The sequence below is a fragment of the Pyrus communis genome, chromosome 14, assembly GCF_963583255.1.
Source record: "Pyrus communis chromosome 14, drPyrComm1.1, whole genome shotgun sequence".
NCBI lineage: Eukaryota > Viridiplantae > Streptophyta > Magnoliopsida > Rosales > Rosaceae > Pyrus > Pyrus communis.
Window position 1 is genome coordinate 468,843 of NC_084816.1, and position 23,552 is coordinate 492,394.

The following is a 23,552-nucleotide window of genomic DNA, read 5'->3' on the forward strand; positions in this document are numbered from 1 at the left end:
ATGTTGAAATTGTTTATGGATACATTCTTGTGAATTACTATAATTGTACATGGGTACATTCTTATAGGAACATTTATCTTTTATCATGACATTCAATAAAAAAAACAATTCTTTTCTAATGGTGGAGTTTGTTGTTTAATCCCATAAAACGTTAAAGTTCAAATCTTATGGGATTTTTTATCCCATAAATATGGTAATTTATTTTATTTAATTGTTTTAAATGTTCGGACAAAAAAAATTACTTTAAAGGATGTCTATATTACAATATTTAATATAATGTTTAATTTAAAATGTAAAATACTTGACATGGAAATTGATTAATGCTAATATGTTGATGTGTACAAAGTCAAAGGACTTTGATCAAAATCTAAAAATTAATGAAGGTGCAGATCGAGAAGGGTATATATATTATTGGTGCACCCACCAAACACAAATGAGATATAGAATACAAGTGACTGAAAGAAAGGCAGAATCTTGTTTGACTGAAAATTGATAAATACTTGCATTATTTTCATATACGTGGGACCTCATACATACATACATGCATGCATGCATGCATACATACATACATATATAGCATCACCTCTCACGTGTCATGCAAGTTCTACAGTACAAAGAATTGTTAAATCGAGTATATATATGGGTGTGTGTATATAGGTAGACATCTTAATATTAGAGGGTCTGCGACTTATTCAGCAGAAACATGCAATTGATGGGTAAGTTCAAAAGGATGTGTGTATTTTGTGGAAGTAATTCAGGGCACAGAAAGATATTCAGTGATGCAGCTCTTCAACTTGGGAAAGAACTGGTTGGTACTTCTAACCTATATATATATATATATATATATATATATATATAAAATAAAACACACTGGTTAATTAATAAATTGATTTGTTTTGTTTAATTATTGAATTTGCTTGATGGATTTGAGGGTTTTAATTGCAAGGGTTCTTAGTTAATCGATTAATTTTGCAGGTGGAGAGGAAGATGGATTTGGTGTATGGAGGAGGAAGTGTAGGGTTGATGGGGTTGGTTTCTCAAACAGTTTATGATGGCGGATGTCATGTTCTTGGGTAAGATAAGACTAATCAATGAGCACGAATATTATAAAAATAGAAAACTTTGGATTTTGAAGATATATATTCTTAGCTAATATGATTTGCGAATCTTTAGTTAATTAATCAAGTGATTAATATTCTTGTTTTTGCTTTGGCTAGAGTAATCCCAACAGTCCTAATTCCCCTTGAGGTTCTCTCTCTCTCTCTCTCTCTCTCTCTCTCTCTCTCTCTCTCTGTATTCTGCACACATATAAATGCTAACTCATGAGTATTTGTTTTGTGTTGTGATTGAATGTTATTTAGATATCAGGTAATTCAGTAGGAGAAGTATTGGTTGTATCGGATATGCATGAAAGAAAGGCTGAGATGGCACGTCGAGCTGATGCTTTCATTGCATTGCCTGGTATATATATGCATACACACACACACACACATGTTTCATATGCTTCCTTAATTACAGTATTAATTTGAATTAATTAACCAGCAAAACAAATTAACTAAAGTTACAAATATCAGAGTATGTATAAACTTCTGATGATAGTTAATTGTTAATTAATTAAGCTGCATGCATGTATGTATCATGCATTTTCATTGTTAATTAATTCTATATTTGCCTGGCTTGACTGCGAATTACTATAGGTGGGTATGGAACCATGGAAGAGTTGCTTGAGATGATAACATGGTCTCAGCTTGGAATCCATCATAAACCAGTAAGTAGTATATTACTATATATACATATTGTATCAACAATTGCATATTAATTTTATTTTCAGTTGTCAATTTTTGTTGGGATTAACTAATTAACTAGCTAGCTAATAACCTAATTAGAATTATTGGACTTAGCATATATAATTTGATTGCATGAACTATAGGGTGAGGAGGCATGCATAACCCTAAACTATAGGCATCCTTAATGATAATATTGTTTACTCAGTTATTTGGAAAATTTAAATAATTCGTACAAATTTTCCACAACAAAATGATTGTAAGAAACAATAAGATTCCTCCCCACTCCGCTCTTTCTAGAAACTTTTCAATGTGCCCGGATTACAGCCCATTATACTAAATTTTATAGTATAAGTGGTTAGAAGTTTTTTTTTATTTTTTTATTTTTAAGTTTCCAACCACTTGTATTATAACACTTAGTGTACCGGACTGTATTCCTGGCACCCTGGAAAATCTTTGTAGACAAGTTTTGCAAACTAAATGATGCGTCATCAATAGGAATAACACGATTATCAACTTTTAAGTAATAATCCAATTATCAATTTCCATGTCATTTAGTTTACAAAATTTAATCTATAATTTTTCTTTTTTTTAAAAAAAAAAACAAACGATATTACTAAGGGGAAGGGAATAATCATTATCCTATAATTTCTCACATGTTTGTGGAATTTTTTTTATGAAATTTGTTAAAAAAAAGAAAATAGAATTCACTTGATTTTTTCTTTTTGCGGAAAAGAAGACCACATGACATATTTATTCATCGAATATAATGTGTTAAGGTAAATCTTGGACGTGTACAATCACACCTATAGTGGTATTATTAGTCAAACATGTTTTTCATATCATTGTTTTTCGTTCTTGTAATAATTACTGCTACATGTGAAAGTTCATCAAAACTAAAAACTTCTTGGTATATATAAGCTTTTCATTTGAAATGATTATAAAAAGGGTCCATCCTAGGTCCTAAGAACTCCACCCTACACATTCATCTAGCTCTCCTCGGCTTCTTGTTCGATGGCGTGCACGTGAAATAACCTATTAATTTGGAAGGGAAAATATCATTGCACATTCTATGCAATGGAGGGAACTGGGTCTTAGGTGACAGTTGCTGTATAAGTTCACATATTCGTGATCTAATTATGTGATCTTGATTGTAGATCCATCATTTGTGATAAGACAATAGATTCTTTAAAAATTGATAATAGAACTTTCAATTTCTTAATGAATCTTGCTACGATCTGTCATATTAAACGCATATACAGTTTATAATCGTACATACATATCAACCTCACTATCCTCACTATGAGGTCTAAATGCGTTGTAAGGTCAAAAATTGCTCGCGCGCCACCGCGCAGCTGACCTTAGCACTCCTCTTCTTAGTTGCCATCCATTCAAATTAGCTAGCAAGTATTTAGCTCTATTTGGTTATAAGTCAGATCTTGCTTTCAGCTTGATAGCCATGGATATGTGATAAGGATGGCCATGGATAAAACTTGGCAACCATTTTTAGGCCCATATATAATGTGATTGAGCCCTACTCTTTCCTTGACAAATCCTTATTAGCATACCCTTGCACTAGGAAAAGGACATTTCACCTTTTTCAATAATAACCCACCAAATCTATGTCATTTATGAATTTGTAACCTTGACATTAACATATGAATATACCACATATTTTTGTCTGCAAAAATCAGGTGGGTCTCTTGAACATTGATGGGTATTATGATTGCTTGCTTCGTCTGTTTGACAAAGGTGTGGAAGAGGGGTTTATCAATTTATCTTCTAGGAATATTGTCATATCTGCAAAAACTGCTACAGAGCTGATACAGAAGATGGAGGTACTGGTATCACTCTCTCCTTTCATACTATTCCATGTCAAATTCCCGTTTTAGAAAGTACTTCTGCTCATAAACGCTTCTAGTAAAAGTTCAACACAATATTTGCTATCTGAAGTGCTTTCTAGTTGGTTTCCTTGTCCAGCACCAAAAACTGCTTTTAGAAACCATAAGCACTTTTGGTTATCTGGAAGCACTTTTCGCCCTTACAAAAGCATTCCCGAAATTACTTCAATGTGGAAACACCATTGAGGACAAGCATTGGAGATGCTCTTAGCTTTACATCAATTTCTGCTTTGAAGGCAGTTCATGTTTTCTTTTTCTTTTTTCTGCAGGAATACATACCTTTGCATAATCAAGTGGCTCCCCAAAACTGGAATGTGGAGGAAAACCATGCAAATGGTTTGTTTTAGATGAAAGCAAGGATTGAATTTAATTACATTTGATTTTCTATAGTTTAATTTGCGTCTTGAGATTGTGGATGTAATTGATACAATTGATATGGTATTTCCTTCCAGATGAAATAACAAATGTGCCTCTTAAGACATAATTCTTCATTCCCATATGCATAAAACTATAAACTGTTTAAGCATTCTGTAAAACTAAGAACACCAAAGGCGAACGATATGGCTACATGAGGAATTTTGGAGTTAAACCGATGCAAAAAGTTTCAAATTATCTGCAGGTTGAAATGTAAATCTAAACGTGCTGCATCGATCTAGACCTTTGACTCCACTTTTCAATTCAAATTTTCGCTCAATGGAATTGACTACAACTTCTAAGAGATAAAACTGATATAGGCTTTGATGTGATCAATAATACAACATATATAGCCTTTGATGATCAATATGAATTGCCAACATCCAATACAATAAAAGAACAAGCAAACAACAGCAATAAGCCTCACACGAATTCAACTGTATCATTCGAAAAGTGAATCAAAATATGGAATAAGGAACTATATGTTTCTCCAACCTGGGTCAGCATGTGTTGATTCCGTCCTTGCAATCTGCCGTCAAATTATAGAATGTTTCCACACGCGTCTTTGCCCTGTAAAGAACCTCGGTATCCACTTCAACCCTCATGTATCCATCAAAGTCAACTGGTCGTCCGTTGTTTAAAATGCTAGTCTCATTGTACCATTCACTTGTGTTACTCCAAAGTTCTTTGTAGTCATCAAGCAAATGAACCTTGTACTGCGACCTCAGTTTATCGAAGTAATTGTAGAACGGTTCATTGGTGGCTATATAAAGATTCCTCCAAGGCTGCACCATCGTCTTAACCTTCTCAAGAAGCATGTCGGGGGATGTATCATGATCGAGGTGAGGCCAAAGCTCCTTATTCTGTGCCTTCTCTCCTCGCACAACATGAACAGCATCAAAATCCCAGTCCATTTTCCCACTTATCTCTGTAACAATATTCATCAATCTCTTTGATTTCCACAGGGCATGCCACGGCCTCTGAACGTACTTAGCAGCCTGTCCTTCGCATACCCTGTACCAGTAGTTCTCTGGCTCCGGACCATCAAACTGCCTCCATATAATCGTGCTCCTCTCTTTCTTGAGTTGCATTGGGGTCACCTTATGGCTCGCAACCTTCTTAACGGGCACTTTCCTCTTATGGCTCCGATCCCACTTCTTCCAATCCTGCAGAAATTCAACCTCATCCACAATCGAGGCAGTTTCCTTCAGATGTTCATAATCAAAGTAATACCGAAAATCTTTCTCCTCCTCATCTTTATTACTCGCAGTATAACTCCCCGCCAAGCAGACACTCAAATCCATCACAAACGTCCTGTTCAAATACATAGCCTCACCTAAACCACACAAGAAACTCCATTGGAACTGATTCATCCCCTTGCAATAATCCCCTCCACGCGAATAGTACAAGTACCTCCCCCTCCTAAAATTCCTATCCGATCCCAAGCTAGGGATTGTATCATTGATCTGTTCATCACGAACTGGTGGGGCGATTTTAGCATTCCCACCACCCCTGGTGCCATTGCTACTAATCATCCTCGCCCTCCTCGCATTAATACCTGAATGCCACCCTCTGGCGTGCACCACCTTATAAGTACAATTCACTCCGAATCCGAGCTTAAACCTCCTAAAATCCCTATACTTCCTCCAAGACTTCTCCTTTCTGTTCCTAAATTTCCACAACACGTCACATTCATCCTCTTTCGACCCATTAACAGGCGTCTGATACTCCAAGAAGACAATGTTCTTAAACAACCTCAAATTAAATCTCTCCACCGCAATCAAAGCCCGTGGGTCAGAGCAATTCACTCTCTCCAAATCCTCACAATTCAACCCGTCCGACACGGTCGAATTGGTCGAACTAGAGACCTCGGCTTCGGCTTTCGCAATCACAGCCTCCGTGATTGCAAAACCCGAAGAAGGCGCAGGAACGGCGGGGGAAAGAGGTAAATCCTCGCCGGTTTTGAGGACAGAGTCGTCATTTTTGAAAGTGGCGTTCTCGGAAGCGGTGAAGAGTTTTGTTAAGGCCGGAGCTGACTCCAGCCATGGATCTGGGGGTTGGTAGGTGATGGCAATTACAGTAATTATAAGCACCGAAAATACAAAAACAGAGAAACAGAGATTGCTGATGAGTTTGATGATGTTTTGCCCGATGGGCTCGGTGGTCCGATTCGATTCTTTCATGAGTTTTCGAGAAAACCCAGGTGGGAAAACTGATAAGATCTTATGAATACATGAAAAAAATGGTGGGTTTTGAGAGAAAGTGGAAGAAAATGGGATGGGGAAAGGAAAACAGAGATTCGGAGTTGGGGATTTACTTACAGGTGATCGATTGACGAGATCTGCACAGAGAGACCAAAGTGTGAGACTTTTAGTTTTACTGGAGTGTTTGTTTTTGTTTACTTTTGTTTTGAGGACGGTGGGTTGGATGTTAATGTCGTGCGAGACAGATTTGGAGTGTAGAAGCGGAGGAGTGTTGGACTTAGGGAGCTTCAGCTGCAAGGGACGGAAGGAGGTTTCGGCTAGCTGGCCGCTGGCTTGTCTTTGACTGTTTGACTTGCACTGCTTGCATTTGCCCACGTCAGTCGTTTAGTAGGGCTCATACTTTTGTTAGGGCCCCTTTGGATGCATGGATTTGAGAGGGCCTAAAATTTCGACCAACTTTTTCTTTGGGCCTTAAACAAGAGCTTGTAAAAACGTGCAAGAACTCGTTCAAAAGTGCTAGCTGAAGTTGAGTTCTCAGGTACAAAACATCACTCGACTCCCCAAGATCTTCCCACGCAATTCCGATGTGAGATTCGGGGTATCATAATCTCCCCTCCATAGATATGGAACACAAACATTAACATGACCATGGATTTCACATTAGATCATTTTCAACCGAAGAGGTTAAACATAGTATTGTTCAAAATTATTATCATGTGAAAAATTATTTTTAAATGATCAATGTCACGCCAGATTTATATAAAAACCTAGCTCTCTCAATGATTGCTTTTACTCATCGTCAAGGAGATTCATCATCACTATTGGCCATGAATTCAGCAAGTTCATGTTCAGTAGTTTGGACTACTGGATAGTCTGACAATTTATCCATAAAATTGACAAGTTAATTAAAATAGTATTTATTCCTTTCAATTTTCATCGTCTATTTTCTACATTACTAATATGTATGGACTATTGAAGAAAAATTGAAATTTAACATAAACAAATGGGTTGCAGCTCAATATCAACTGTAATAACTCAAGGCATCATTCAAAAGTGAGACTTGGGAGTCTACATTTTTTTATTCTTACACATCTCTGGATGATTTATAATATGAACGGTTCTGATTATAAACACGAAGTTCTATAAATTAATAATGAACAATTTTGAGAAATTTTGAGTATGCGTTTCTATTTATCTTTGAGTAGTCAAGTATTGTTGATAAAATAATTATAGTGATTAGCCCACATGGTAAACAGCCGAAGAAACTGAGGAAAATCCCCACCTTCTTCAGAAACACACTAGAAGAGCCAAACCTTTTCTTTTTTCGTTGCTCCACTTAATTAATCCTAAGTTCTGTTGCTTTGTTTGGGTTAATCATTGTTTGTTCTTTCAATTTTCTTATTTTGGTTTCCATGTTACATATCAATTGTGCATTGCCACAATGACTCTTTGTAACTATATAAAGAGGCATTCTAAACATGATAGGAGATACGTTCCATACGAGATAGGCATTTTGATGACTCTGAAGGTTTTAGTAAAGAGAGCTATAGTAACGAAGAAGAAGATGACGACTTAAATCACCATGATCAAAGATAGATGGAAGCATTAAGAAATAGCATAGTCACTAGTTTGATGAATGCATCTAATTAAATTATTTTTATATTGAACTTGTACATATTTATTCTCTTTGAAGTATGTACGATATAGTTAATGGTATTTCAGTTAACCCGAGAATGACAACACTATTATTATATATTCGATGGTATTTTAAGGGTTGGATGAGGATCCTCACTGGATTCTCTTTATGAGGATCCCGAGAATCCTCCAATCATGTCTGTTTATCGTATGTTGTGCGGTTAGTTTTCATCAAGTACTATTTATATTCAATTTTAAATAAATGAATTTACAATGATTTATGACCGTACGATATACAATAAACGGACACGATTAGAGGATCCCCGGGATCCTCATTCTTAAGGGGTAAAATTATCCACACACCATTTTTACTTCTTACACACACCTCTCAATTTTCGGGTGTCGAATTGAATGAATTGAAGAATATCAATGACAAAAATTAACAAAAATGTTTGAGAGATCAAAATAAGTGTGCGGATAGTACTATCCTATTTTAACTACCATATTTCAATATTATAAATTTTTTTTCCATGATAATTATTTAGAACAGGGGCTAGGTAAAGTAAGACAGATTAAATTGGAATTGACCAATATTTTGAGTTTTTAACTACTTAATTAAATTAATGATCATCCAACAACATGTCATTTTTTATTATCTTACACACTCAATAGTTTTATATAAAAGTTTACCAAACATTCTTGATACAATGTTTTTTTTTTACTAAAAGCACTTTTATGAGTTTACCGAACACTTTCATGTTTTTCTTAAGTTATTTATTCTCACAACACAGCAGAATGGTTATAAAAAAAACATACCTAACCCCAAACGCCTTATGCGCAGTGAGCAAAGCTTAACCAGATCACCGAAGAGCATGGTTGTAGTCATGAAAGTGAAACTGTTTGTAGATAAAATGAGCCAACCATTTTGAAGCTGCGAATGACAGTATAGCAGCTGCAACGAGCATAGTTCTTGCAGCCACCGATATGGCAGCCTGCTTGGTTGCTGCAACAATTCCAACTAAAGAAAGAGCGACGACCTGCAAGACAACTTCAAGCACTTTCACACCTTTGTATCCGGCGCTGCAACTGCTGCAGTTCACCACATGGGACCAGTACCTGAAAGGGTTGTGCAAAAACCCATCGATGATGATTCAACAATATACGACTTTAAGTTTTAACACACTCTAACTTGGTTCTCAAGGCCACAACACAACCTGGTAAGGCAAATGCTTGCATTTCAACTAATAAACCCAAATTTTTTAATGTGTGCCGGAAAATTCTATATCTATTAATGGCTGAAGATTCGAAGAACAAACTGAGAGATACTTGAAGTTATTTCCAGGAAAGGAGTAAAAACTGCTCTAATTTTCTGAAACTAAGTAATCAAATTGTTGTTTAAGTCCTGCTTCATAACTATGTGAAAGTTACCTATCCAGCAACTGTTCTGTAGGAGGAGAGGGGGGAAGAGCCCCACTGAACTTGCCTCTCCAATCTACCTGACCGCCAGCATACTTGTTTAACCATTTTCTGAAACCAACCACGAGGGCATCTGACTTTGTTGGCACAAAACATGCTTTCTGCCACTGGGCAGGGCCGGCTTCCATTATCTTACGTTCCTGTACAAAGAACTCAGGTGTCAGGCAAGAATAACTGCGATAAAAGATTCGACTAAGACTTTTATTCCGTGGTCATGCAGCTGCATATTTTAACTCGTTCGAATATTTTTCTTATTGTTCAGAAGAAAACCCTCAACCGAAAAAGTAGTGTCTTACACATTCAGCAAGTGAAAAGCAAGATAATTTCTAAACCTACTATCAAGAGTTAAAAGTCACCTCAACATGAAGAAGACATAAATCGGAGTCCAGAACCAGATTGTGTCCAATATGAAACATCCACCGCGGAACAATCCTGTCAATCCATATGCCGAAGTTTCCTGGGAAGGTCCATATCAGCCTGCTATTACCCGGACTAACTGGGATGCAAATAAAAACTACAACAAGTGGCCCCTGGGCTGATGGCACCTACACAAATCACCAGACACATAAACAGATGTACAAGGATAAAAAGCTAAAGGATTTGAACAAAAAATAGAATGTTCTACCCTTTTGGTTTCAGATGATGATGCAGCCACATCACCCTGCTCAAGCGGATCAAGAGGAGAAACGTAGAACACACATGGTGACAAAAATTTACTTCGACCCCATTCCTGCTTTGCGATGAAACCATTTACGTCTAACTTCTGAACACTCAAATCCAATAGTTTACCTCCTTATCTATCAGCTTTCACTGTAAAGAAATGAAATGTAAATCATCCTGAACCTCCTACACAAAGCGAAATTAACTTAATGAAAGCGATGCATAAACTAGTATTTGCCTTTGGGTTTTTCTGGTTGCAATAATATTCCATAATGTGCATATGGAACATGAGCAGGGTCCATAAGATTTTCAATCAAGACCTCATACCTGGAATTGCAATAAAGATAACAAGCAAAGTTAAAAAGAGGAAAAGCTGAAAAATGAAAATTCCCCATACCAAAGCTTTCTCGAATCAATTAGTCACATAAGAATAATCGATATTACATATCGATACACCTAAAAATTCTTCGACATGAAAGAGGAAATAAGACCTGGATGCAGATTCACAAGGTTTCTTACTCAGTAGAGAAATAGTTTCATATCGGAACTAGTTGAAAAAATATATCTTTACTTACCCGTAAGGAATATTAAGCGACAATATCTTGGAGTATGATTGTTTCCTTTATTATAGGAATAGATTGATTTATGTAATCCTTGTATAAGTAGACTTCCTAGAATAGTCTAATTCTTATTGTATAAAGCTTGTACTTCCTGTGAAGAAAATATATACGAAAACATCTTCAACACTTCTCTCTCACGGCTTAAACCCTAGAACCCACGAAACCCTAGCAGGTCTTCAGCAGAAGCGGAGTATCGTGCCATGGCCTCTGCGACGTGTGAGCTTACATGGATGAAATACTTGTTGGCTGACTTACGAGTTGATCATCATGTGCCAGCAAAACTGCATTGTGACAATCAAGCGGCTCTTCATATAGCAGCCAATCCTGTGTTCCACGAGCGTACCAAACACATAGAGATCGATTGCCATGTTGTTCGTGAACGTATTCAATCAGGGGTTATCACGACAGCTTACGTTCGAACTGGAGCACAGTTGGCTGACATATTTACCAAGCCGCTTGGACAAGGGATGTTTCACTCATTACTTGGCAAGATGGGTGTGATTGACATTCACATTCCACCTTGAGGGGGAGTATTAAGCGACAATATCTTGGAGTATGATTGTTTCCTTTATTATAGGAATAGATTGATTTATGTAATCCTTGTATAAGTAGACTTCCTAGAATAGTCTAATTCTTATTGTATAAAGCTTGTACTTCCTGTGAAGAAAATATATACGAAAACATCTTCAACACTTCTCTCTCACGGCTTAAACCCTAGAACCCACGAAACCCTAGCAGGTTCATATTTTAACAAGGAATCTCTTTGTTTCCCATTGGACCACTATACGATGGATCATCTAGTTCAGGTATGTAGGGAGGTTTTTTATCTGCAAGAACATCTTTGTATTGAGGATCGGAATTTGGCCAAAACCACACAATGCCATTCTGCACCGTTGTTGGATAAGCAGCTACACACGCTTTTTTATTCGTGTGAATCTGCATATTAAGGTGAAAGCGTCATCCCTATTCATCTTATTTAAACTACAAATCATGCACAGCATGTAGTTTATTGCCATAGAACCATTTCTGCAAGAAGAACAACCATAGGAGTTTCGATTCAAACTTGGATACTATTACTATTACTAAGGCCACAGTTCGTCTCTAGGATTGGGTGATAAGTAACTCACTAGATTTGATGTATGGTGAAATAATAAATGAATTTCAACTGCCAAATTGTCATAGTTGAGGAATTAGATGGATTAACATAATTAAGCCATTGTCCTTGAACTGCAACAATTAGTAAGCTACAACACAAAAACGTCAGATCGCAACTGAAACTACAGAAATCAAAGAGGAACTTCGCCCGAAACTAGAGAAACCAAAATCATACTTCTATTCAAAACTATGGTATTATGTGGCATCTCTAGCAGTCTATCTGATTAACTTGTATGAAGGTTTACCGTAACCATAAGTAGCTATATATATATGTGTGTGTGTGTGTGTGTGCGCGCGCGCGTGCGTGTGTGTGTATTACTTGCATGAAGGTGAAGGATTTCGTTCAAGAATTATTTACCGGAGGGCCATCAGTTGGTGCTTGAGGGATGAACTTGCAGTCACCGGAGCCATTAAAACACCAACCATGATAGACACACTGCAATCTGCCCCACTGATCAATCCTCCCTTCCGACAACGGCGCCAACCTGTGCGGACAAGCATCATCGAAAACCTTCCAAGCACTCTCGTTCCGGTCCCACCACACCACCACGTCTATCCCCAAAACCTTCTTTCCATGTGGGACCCTCTTATCAAGATCACAAACGGGCATCAGAGGATACCATTGGGCGTACCAGTCGAATTTCTCCTCTTGGGTCGGGTTCTCGAGTGATAAGTCGGGTGGGTTAGCAGGCTCGGTCGAAAAGGATTGTACGGCGGCGTTGAAAGTCTTGCATGCTGATGATGCAGTTCTTTGAAACAGTGAAAAGGGTGAACTGAGTTGCGGGTTAAAACCAGAGAAAGTAAGTTTTTTGGGTTGGGATTTGTCAAATTTGGAGGGGAGTTGCAGTGATGGAAGAGATGAAATTCTCAGAGCTTCCATGACTGCTGCCACCTTTGGAGGTAAAAACTTGCAAGTAAAAGTGTTGTGGCTTCTTTGTGTACTCAAACTTTTCTAGATGGTCGTAGTTGTTTTCCGCAAGGTACTTATTATACCATGACCGATTGGCCTTGTTTAATTTTCCACGTTCAGCTCGGCCCCACCCCAACCCCAACACACCCCCCCCCCCCAAACAACAAAGGAACAAATTGGTAGGAGGGAAAAATGCAAAAGCAGCACTAATATAAATCAAATTTTTAATCTAAATCTAGAAGCTATTGTTTGAAAAAAGGGTTCATATCAACACGATTTGTTGATAGAGTGAGTAATTTCAACCCAACATGGTATGATATGATTTTTTTCGTTTGAAAAAAAAAAAAAAAAAGAGAGGAAAGAGGTAAACAGCACAAACGTCTTCCCAAACGAAAACTGAGGAAAAGTAAACCAATGACTGGGTCTTCATTTTTTTTCCACGCTGCCTATCATATTTGCAGCAAGCAATCACCATCACATAAAGCTAAAGGTTTAGATTTTTATGTGTCTGTCAAGCAACAGCAACAAACACAAGAGCCCCAATTCAAAGATCAACCCTTTATTCAGAAAACTCTACGTTGCACAAATTTGTTGAATTGGAATCAAACTAATGAGACTGAAATCAAAATTTTAAACGAAATCCAAAAAATGAAATTGAAATTAAACAAAACCCTAACTCAATTAAAGCCCATGTTAAAAACTCCTCAGTGATATTGAAGGGTTATTCTCACTTTACTATCATCAAGTATTGTGATCTTCAAATAGTAAAAACGCTACTCTTACCATATTTATACCATCTCTCTATTAGAGATGAGATCCACATATGTTGGTGAGCCATGCCTCTAAGAAGTGGTACAAATACGGTTAGAAAATATAGTAAGTGCAAGAAGTAGGGAATGTCACGAGGTTGACAGTACATGAAGAAAAAATTGAATCTTGATTGTATTAGAATTAAAAGGGAATCAAACCCACCAATATTCTAGGATTTTGCCATCTCCTTTTGTACAAGTCTACAAGATGAAGGCATGAACAAACAAAATTGTTGCTTTATCATATTTTCTATACACAAAAGAATAAATGAATCTATATTTTTCAGTCATGAGACATTAGCAATGGCGGTTGCTCTACTTCCCGTAAAAAGTTGGAAGGACTGAGTTCTAGGAAGGCTAATGCTTTTTGAAGAAAACTTTCCTCTCTCAAGTGCCGGGGAGCTTACGAGTGCTTCCACCTCCCCAACACATTTTGTGGGTGTCAACACCCTTGGACTCAACGCACTGGTGATCTGAGGAGAGAAGTATGACCTCAAACCGGCAGCACTTCGTGGAGACAAGTTCACGTGCTCCAGTGCTCGGAACTGGAGCTCCGAGGGATAGTCCCTCACACAACCAATGCGAGGTCCAGCTCCCGTTGTCCATTTGCATGATAACTGCCTTCCAAGTTGGAATGATTCCATTCCCTTGTGTGAGTTAATCCTTTTGAGAATTGATTCTTGAGGAACCGCTTCTTCCTCCTTCTCCTCATGGTTTTCTTCAAATAGGTTCTTCTTTGAAACCATGTAATCCTGTTCCGATGGGAGAGTTTCATCCACCGTTTCATAACCATCAACTGGATTTTCTACTGGAATACCGCTGCAACTTGAACCAGCAGGTTGAGTTGCGCTCTCTACCTTCTCCAAATACCTTTCCCTGTTTCGTATTGCAAGATTAGACAATTTTCTGCTAAAACAGTGGGGCCGGCTTGACATATGAGAGTCGATTGCAGCAGCTTGTCCTACTGAATCAGTGTCCTCCGGAATCAAGTCTTCGTCAATAGTCTCTTCAGTCTTTAAATCACATACATTTGGGAGCAAGTCCTCCTCAGATGAGTTGCATCTAATATGAGCACTGCTTCTTTTCTTGCCAAGCGAACCCTCCTCTTCCTCATCAACAGGACTTAACTGAAAATAACAGAAAAGCGGGATTATTAGTATAAAGATTTCCACTAATTTTCTCTTGAAACCTATTAAATCGTAGTAAAAGAATATAAAGTTTTATTTTTCTTAATTTATACCTTAACATCTGTAAGATCCACGTTGTTCTCTTCAAGGAATGAAAGAAAGTCTCTGAAATTTTCTTCTGTAGGCCGATAGTGACCACTGTGAGGCCAAACAGCCTGTACAAAATTAACAAGAAATCAACGTTAGAAACAATCACAATATGTCAATCTCTGCCATCAAAACGATGGTATGTACGCAAGGAGTAGGAAGATTTTACGAGTTTCTCGTACTATAGCCATACCTTAATGATACCGTGTTCAACAACTAATCTCCCAGCAGCAGATGTGGCTCCTCCAGCCAAAAAACTTGAATGCTGAAATGTCCCCTTCTTTTTCTTGCCTACATATAAGGTTCTAGAAGCACTGAGGACAAAAATCCATTTGGCACCATCGGATTCTCCGGTTGTATGGAGGAGCTCCCCTGATTGCTTGAAGAATAATTTTCCATCCTCCAAAACAACTTCATAGGCCATTCTTTCCATCTACATTGAGAAGAATAAAAATCAGTAACAAAATTGGAGAAGAAACAGATTAAATGATCATCAATAAGAACATAAGGGCTCACCGGTCCGAGGTACTTGATACACTGCTGTTGAAGTTTCGATCGAGGGCATTTTTCAACAAGATTTACTTCCTTCCCTTCTCCTATGTCTAGCCAGTAGAAGAACGGTTCTCTACTCTGACAGTGAAGCCATTTAACGTAGTAAAAGTGTAGGTTATGTCCGTACCGATGCCTTGGATCAATCTGTTTTTAATCAATAACAAAGAATCGAGATCAGTAATGGCTCATGAGTCATAACAGATAGAAGAAGAAAAAAATCAAGAGTCAAATGCAATCAACTTACCGCCTCAAGCCAGTGCTGCAAAGCAAGCTTTTGTGCTTTTTCATTCTTTGATAGACCTTTTCCAACCTGCAGTGACAAAGAAATTCTTAGTTTTCCTGAAAAAATTATGAGAAACTTAAAAAGTGAAGTATAGTAATCTGTTAAAATTTTACCTTTGCGGCTCTGGTCCTTGCTCTAGACCAACGCGAAATGGCAGTTTCATGTTTCTCGATTTCAAAGAATGAAATAGAACTCCGCTTGAGCTCAGCGAAATCTAATAGCTTCCACCTAAATTATTTCAAAGAATTTAAAATTAATAAGATAAAAGCACATTAATTTTTATTTTTATTTTTGATAAAATGGAAAGATTAGTTAGCACATGATAATGAAATGCATACCAGCTCTGTTCAACAAGAACTGCACAATCTGCTAGCTTTCGTCTGGTTCGGAAGCTTTTGTATACCTTCTGCAATTTAATTGCGGCCATGTGTTTGGGGCTGGCGGGATCCAAAAGTTGCGAGGGCCGGACCATCCCCAGAGGACTATCTGATCTTGGGGAGTGAATGTCAGTCTCTTTTCTAATGGGGCTGATTGGTGCAACGTTCATTTCTTTGCTGAAAGGGCTGAATGATGCATCGTTCTTGCTCTTTTCTAACGAAGGAGCCTTGTGCAACATCATTTTCTCTAACTCTCTCCCTTTAAAGCTAACAGAAGTTTCAAGTGTCATCTTTCCAGAACCTAAGGATTTCATTATTGTGGGTTCTGCATCACCACTATTGAAACTAACTGATCTAACCGGAGTTTTAACTTCATCGTGTCCAAAGCTGATAGACCTTACAATGACTGATTCTAACCCACTTTCCAAATCACCGTACTGCGAAAATGGGCAAGAAAAGGAAATCCCCATTCGACAGTGAAAGCAGTTTTAGCAACCCAGACAACTCGGAATCCTGAGAGAACAAAATAAATGAGGTTTAGTGAACAATTCATATCAGACAATCCATCATACAGCAAAAAAGCATGAATGAAGGTAAATCAAGCTGCTATCGGTGTAAACATGCAGTTAAATTATCCCACCATGAAAAGAACTTGGATCCACAAAACCTATAGCCTATGAGAAGATTTAGCATACAACCGAAAAGGTAACGAAACATACACATCCAGATGCAATTGCATTATCTATTTTCTCCTAATAGCATTGCCTATAAGGTAAAATCTGTCAATGTGCAAACAATTGAAGAACAAGAGGTATCATTTTATGCTTCTGCATAACCCATTGAAAAAGACCATGAATCCACATTTAGTGAATAATCCTTTGCATTATTGGATCAAACTTTGCATACAAACCCATTAAGCAAGGAGCAGGGATCCACAAAACCCATTACTTGGTAACTCAAACTCAAACAAAAATCACTGAAGAACAAGCACATTTGCATGAACTCGAGCAAACCCAGAGAAACCCATTTCATCAAAATATCATAAAGACCCAAACTTTCACCCAAGAAAGAAACTTTTACCATTTCTAACTTCATTTTACCAAACAGCAAACAGACAATACAAGTAGAAAAAGAAGAGCGAAATGCGAAATTATGTACAGAATTAAAGGGCGCATGCTTACCTTAAAAGGAGGATTTTGCAGCCAACGAAAGAGTAGACAGAGATTTTTGTGTAAAAATAGAAACGAAGGTTTTGAATTTGAATGGCGAGTGAGAGAGTTGGATTGGTTTGGTTTGGATTGAAAGGGTTCTTTTGGATTAAAAGAAGAGTTGGTTTCTCTCTTCCTTCCTTGCTGTACAAAGCTCTTGTGCTTTTCAAACTCTCCCTTCCATTGATGCATAATATATAGGAACATCACAGGTTAGAGAGAGAGAGAGAGAGAAATAGAGAGAGAGTCCATTTTCCCATTCCAACCACGTGGACTTGGGGATTTTACTGGGAAAAGAACCAAAATTTGAAAGAATTTTCTTTTTCCTTTAAATTTTGTTTTACCAAAAAATAAAACTTTATGCTTTTGTTTGTTTTTTCTTCCTTCTTCCCCTCTTTCTGAGAAATTGTAAGAATTCATAATTTTGATACTTGACCAAGTAGGCAAATCTGATATGTGCCCAAAAGTACATACAAATGACAAAATATAAATTTTAAATGGTTTTGCAAATGACAAAATATAACAACATATTACCCGTTCTAAAAAGATTAAAATAAAAAGTTCATGATGAAGTTACATATACATAAACATATAAATTATTAAATACTATCACTTAAGGAATTAGTATAAAAAGTTCAAAATTTGTTGTGATTAATATCTACTATCTTAATTACTATTTTCTTTTTCATGTGAATCCATCTAGCAGACTAGTAATATTTTAAGTCTTTGACTTCATCATAATTTGAACAATCTCAATATACGCGTAAGACAATTCTCATATATATCATGAAAGCTATCACATAATTTATTGTCTATATGTGTCATTTTCACTTGAAATCATAGTCAATTTACAAAGTGAGATTGACTCTCACATATAGTCGCCAGCACTTATGTCATTATATAGAATCGTGGTACCTCCAAGTAATATGGGTAACGTTGCTTAACTCGCAAGCTTTTAATTCGCTGCATATAAACCAAAGGGTTTACTAGAAGATAGAATTCACTTATATATATCTAAAAGTAAAATTACTTGGAAATACAAAAGTGACACACTTGTTAATACATGCTCTAATATAGGTTGACCCTGCTGTTATTTAAGTTTCGTTTGTGTTAGTCTTAACACGTGTGTCCAAATAACATCACATCTATCTGAGAAATATTTTTGCTCACCACCCTATTTATTACTGTTAGATGAGTTTAAATTTCAAGATATATATAGTGGATTAACACAAATTTTAAAATTTAAGCTCTTCTAATAGTGATAAATAAAACGGTGAGCATATTACCACCACTTGAGGGTGATGATTTCAAGATATATATAGTGGATTAACACAAATTTTAAAATTTAAGCTCTTCTAATAGTGATAAATAAAACGGTGAGCATATTACCACCACTTGAGGGTGATGAAACAAATGCATTCCTCTATCTATTCATACGTAAGTTGTTAGTTTGATATGGATGATGTGTGTTCACATGTGTAGTGTTTTGGATGGATATGATGAGTTGTTGGACATGATTAATTTGGATTGTTGTGTTAATTATATTGGTCTCTATTGAATTTGTTCTATATACGTGTATATTCGAAAGTGAAAGTTGAAAGTCTTTGAAACTTCCATGCATTCGCTTCTATAGTTAGAGCTATGTCCTACAAGTTGACTTGAAAATACCAAAATGCAAAAGGGGTTTGATGAGTTAATAACAAAAAGAATTCCTTGAAAAGTCTAAAGCTTGTGTTTTGTTTAGTTCCCACATATACATGAAACAGTGTATATATTATCTGTCCAAGGAAACAAAACTAAAGCGTTTATATATAGGCTGTCTGTCTGCAATATACATATATGAAATATATATGTATATGTGCATGCATTTTGGTACGAAACATTTCTTATTTAATTACAACGAACTACTTTATATCCCACTATAATTAATCAGTGCGACATACTATATATATATGTGTGTGTGTGTGAAAAAGGGTAATGCTAAAGTGACTAGTTATTTAAATCATATTTTGCAAATTATATGATGTGATTGTTGATGATTGAATTATTACTTAAATATTAATTAACGTGCTTATATTTTCTACTGGTGACATTGACACAACATATGATTTGCATTTATCTAAAAACTGCATATACCTAGCATTATCCTTTAAAGAAAGAAAAATTAACAAGGATATATGTGTTTGTGTGTGTGTATATATACATATATTAATAATTAGTAAAAGGCTATCCTTAGTAAAACATTAATAACTCTTTGTCTCAACTATATATACACAATGACTCAGCTGATGTATTTAAAAAAACAATTTAACGTACGTTTAAAAGACAGAAAAACTTGTGATTTCCAAATCTGAGTGATTTCTTTTGAACCGAAAAGGAAAAGAATAGAAAAAAGTAAAACAGTATGCTGTTGCCGTGGATAATGAAGCTAAATTTGTGTGCTACTTTTGCTTGCCATTGGACATACAACTTTTGAAAATCTGCACTTAAATGGCCAACAAAAGGATTCTTTTAAGTGGCTTTTACTAGTTCAATATTTTTAAGTTTGATCCATAATTATTTTCTATAGCTTGGAATCAAAGTTTATTTAATTTATTGCATGCATACGTAGAAATTTAGAATGACCATGCAGAGTGCATAAACGCGTAGCCGAAAAAAACCTACTTTATATCTATATCTATATATATATATATATATATATATATATATATATATATATGCATGTGTGTGGGAAAGTAGTCCACAGCAAAAGCGTATGAATAGTAAAATATCATATACCAGTAGACAATACGTACTATCACCCAATTGACAGCTAGGTTTACGCAGCTTGTTCATGAATTCAATGCATAACTCTGTACGGAAAACCTAAAAATGTTGCTTTAGGGGTTTGCTCCTAACAATAAAGTCTTATCACATTAAGTGATGTCAATATAATCATCACAATATCAAAACCTTACACCATAGCATTTTTGAGCAAGTTAAATGAGTGTATCATATGATGATTTTTGAACCATTTAGCTTGAGTAATGTTAGAGAAACCAAATTTTTAAACAGAATTTCTAAACCAAATGATGTGTCACCAATAAAAAATAAGTACGTTAATCAACACTTAGTTAATAATTCAATCATTAACGTTCACATCATTTGATGTACAAAATAATTTAGTTTACAAATTTAATTTCCCTAACATTATCCATTTCTATTTTTGGGATAAATTTCCTAGTTAGTTGTCACTCATGAATGAAAGTTAGATTTAGTAGTGACCTCGACACGCTAAATTGTTTTATTTATGCAATCACCAATTATCGTGGCGTAAGCTAATATGGAAAGTTTTAAAGTCAGTGTCCTGTGTTCTCGTTTGGTTTGGATAAGTACCATATTTCAATGCATATTAAAGTAAAAAAAGACATCAAACTTTTAATTTTGTCTAAATTGAAAGTAGAAAATAAATTACATATAAAAAAAACTTTTCACTTTTGATCCTACCAATATGAAAAAAAAAAATATTCGTCATGTCTAATTCATCTTGTAGCTAGCTTCAACTTGAACAAAATTTAAAAATTAATATCTTTTTTTATTTCAATGTAAATTGAATGTATTGACGAATCGAATCTAATTCAACAGAAACCATGAGAGGCAAATAATTGAAGTTTCACCGTCATTTGTGTGTTAATACGAGCCACACAATCAACAATAAGTGTGTTAAAGATTGATATTCTAACAAACCCGAATGAGATCTCAGTGTAATCTAAACGCAAACCGATCTAGATTTTCTTCCTTTTCCTTTTGGATATGGAGGTGTTAAAATATATATCATTAGTTTGGCACCTGTAAAATGAACATAAAATAGTTTTGTAGAACTCACATTTTGCAATTGGCAACGTGTTTGTCAGAAAGAGGAACCACTCAACAAACCTCGTCTTTATATACTGTGCAGTTGTTTTATAGTTTTGTTTTGTCTTTGTTTTCGAAAACCCTAATAAGTCAAAAACCATCGCGAACCTCAAAAGTTCTAAATTCTAAACTTCAAGTTTCAGTAATACATTATTATTTGGTCTGTATAATTAAAACCCTAGCTATATGCTAATTAACATTTAATTACTGAAAAATAAAAGTGAATCAGACATAACACCGTCACGTCCAACTGTCATCAATTTCGGATCTTCATGCATAAGCAAGATGATGGAAAGGATTCTCTCCGGATTCTTTCCTTCTAATCCATCGAATCAGAAAATCTGTACTATTGAAAATTGGTTCAACGGTTGAAATTATTATAACTTTTCAAATGGGCTCTTATTTGTAACCGTTGAATCAAGTTTCAACGACACATATCTCTTAATTTGATAAATTAGAAGGAAAATATCCGAAGAGAATCCTTGTCAAAGATGAAAGGGTACTTTGCACCGTACAAGGTGTGGACTCGCCGACTACTGGTGCATCAAGGACACGTATCGGTTTTCTGGTCAACCACGATGTGCTGCCTGGTATGAGTGGTACATACATACATACCTAACACCCAGACAACTAAATCCCATGAGAGTCACCGTGTTCATACATATTAATTTTGTAGTTAATGTTTTATTTTCACTCGATCACTCGTTTTGCAGTCATATGCAGATCGATGTAGCTACCACATTGGCTATAGTCTATACGTCTACATTATTTTCTTGTTGAGGATTGCACTATATGATCACTTGCTCACCTCATGTTAAGGATCTTAATAATATATATGTGATTACTTTAAAAAGAATAATCTATACATGATTAATTTCTGATCATACATACGTATAAATTTCACAACTGGATGTTCATGCATCAACACCTAGAGATATATATGTCACTTTTCCACGTGTAATGACTCTAAAATCTTAGAGGAAGTAAGGTTAAGCCAAAACTACCCTACCCAGTTAATCATTAAGATGCCTACAAAATGCTTTAAGCACATATAATCTTTATCATCTCACTGCAGAGGTCTATACAACAATTACATGTTCAAAACGCGAAGTAACCTAACATAATTAGCTATAAGAATCCTACTACTTACAAAAAGCTGTAAAGAAAAGTAAATCAATCATACGAATCAATCACAATGTTGTCTTAACAATTAGGTATGCAAGTAATTTTGCTTTGGGGTTTTTTCTTGCAAACGAAAAAATCCCTATATATGAATTCATTCCATCATGATTAATTATAAAGTCACAATTAGATGTACTGATGTACATGTAATTTTGAGTTTATACCAACCACAAAACTTTGTTCCCTTTCATTTCAATGGGATTAATTAGGGTTACATAGGAAATTAGGTTTTAATAAAAGTCTTCCTATTTGCTAATCCGATGAACAATAATATAAAACATCTTCCTAATTGCTATCCAAATAGCAATAATGGATCCCTAATTAAGCTGAGGTACCAGTGAGCATAACAACATAGCTGGAGAGCACGCGTGGTCAATAAATATTATTTGACAGCATCTATATAAATAGCGATATGCTGCATGCTACATATTAGATAGGGGTAGATTCGTGGCACCATAAAAAAAAAACACAAGTTTTAAACCATTAGATTAGTCTACTTTTAATGGTTGAGATGCAATCTATTTAGTTTAATTAATTTTCTTTATCTAAGAAATTTTGTATTGAAATAAAATTCTAAAAACCTTTTAATTGAGATTTTTTTATTCTCTCTCTTGTCTCATTAATTATTTTTCATTAATTTGCTCTTTTTTCCCTTTGAATCTTTCTTCTTCATTCATCCTCCCCTGCTATTTTTTTACCAAGTTTTTTCTTCTGTTTTTTTTTTTTTTTTTTTTAACTAATTTCTTCCCCATCTTGATCATGATGGTCATATCTTGCTGCACCAACCAAACAGGTACCACTTATTGTTTTCAATTTTTAGGGTTTAGATTCGCACTCAATTTGGTGGTTTTAAAGTAATATAGTCCTCAACATCTTTAATCTCTAGATACAAACCCAAAACCACCGGATGGTAGTCGTGGTGGTGGTAAAGTATTATGAGAGAGAGGAAACTGGATATTTTTTTTTCTCAGTATTATTCAAAAATACATGATTTCTAAGGCTACAAAGTATATGTAAGGGTGTGAATAAAATCTAGTTACAAGAGCGAAGCTTTTATGTGGAAAAAAGACTTGTGGTGCAATTGACTGGAAGATGTGAACACGAAGTTGAAGAAAATTTTCAGAATAGAGGAGATGATGAAGAGAAAAAGGAAATAAAGGGGAATACAAGAGAGAATCAAAGAACAACTAATTAGTATTGAGGAGAGAGAATCA

General features: G+C 35.7%; 3 protein-coding genes and 1 pseudogene across 3 annotated transcripts; 1 reads left to right on the top strand and 3 right to left on the bottom strand.

Annotated features, from left to right (window-relative positions):
• The first annotated feature begins 702 nt into the window (after positions 1-702).
• Positions 703-4,150, top strand: LOC137714182 (cytokinin riboside 5'-monophosphate phosphoribohydrolase LOG8-like). Its single transcript, XM_068453460.1, has 7 exons — positions 703-808; positions 976-1,073; positions 1,218-1,248; positions 1,362-1,461; positions 1,698-1,768; positions 3,479-3,622; positions 3,955-4,150. The coding sequence occupies exons 1-7, from the start codon at positions 704-706 to the stop codon at positions 4,030-4,032; spliced, it is 627 nt and encodes a 208-aa protein (XP_068309561.1). The 5' UTR covers position 703; the 3' UTR covers positions 4,033-4,150.
• A 271-nt stretch (positions 4,151-4,421) lies between these two features.
• Positions 4,422-6,657, bottom strand: LOC137714180 (uncharacterized). The gene has a single exon (XM_068453459.1). The coding sequence runs from the start codon at positions 6,280-6,282 to the stop codon at positions 4,600-4,602; it is 1,683 nt and encodes a 560-aa protein (XP_068309560.1). The 5' UTR covers positions 6,283-6,657; the 3' UTR covers positions 4,422-4,599.
• A 1,985-nt stretch (positions 6,658-8,642) lies between these two features.
• Positions 8,643-12,887, bottom strand: LOC137714183 (protochlorophyllide-dependent translocon component 52, chloroplastic-like; annotated as a pseudogene).
• Positions 12,888-13,683: 796 nt separating this feature from the next.
• On the bottom strand, positions 13,684-17,438 carry LOC137714179 (IQ domain-containing protein IQM2-like). Its single transcript, XM_068453458.1, has 8 exons — positions 17,236-17,438; positions 16,016-16,567; positions 15,791-15,905; positions 15,639-15,704; positions 15,359-15,538; positions 15,036-15,275; positions 14,809-14,910; positions 13,684-14,695 (listed from the first exon to the last, which is right to left on the bottom strand). The coding sequence occupies exons 2-8, from the start codon at positions 16,522-16,524 to the stop codon at positions 13,856-13,858; spliced, it is 2,052 nt and encodes a 683-aa protein (XP_068309559.1). The 5' UTR covers positions 16,525-16,567; positions 17,236-17,438; the 3' UTR covers positions 13,684-13,855.
• Between the last annotated feature and the right edge of the window lie 6,114 nt (positions 17,439-23,552).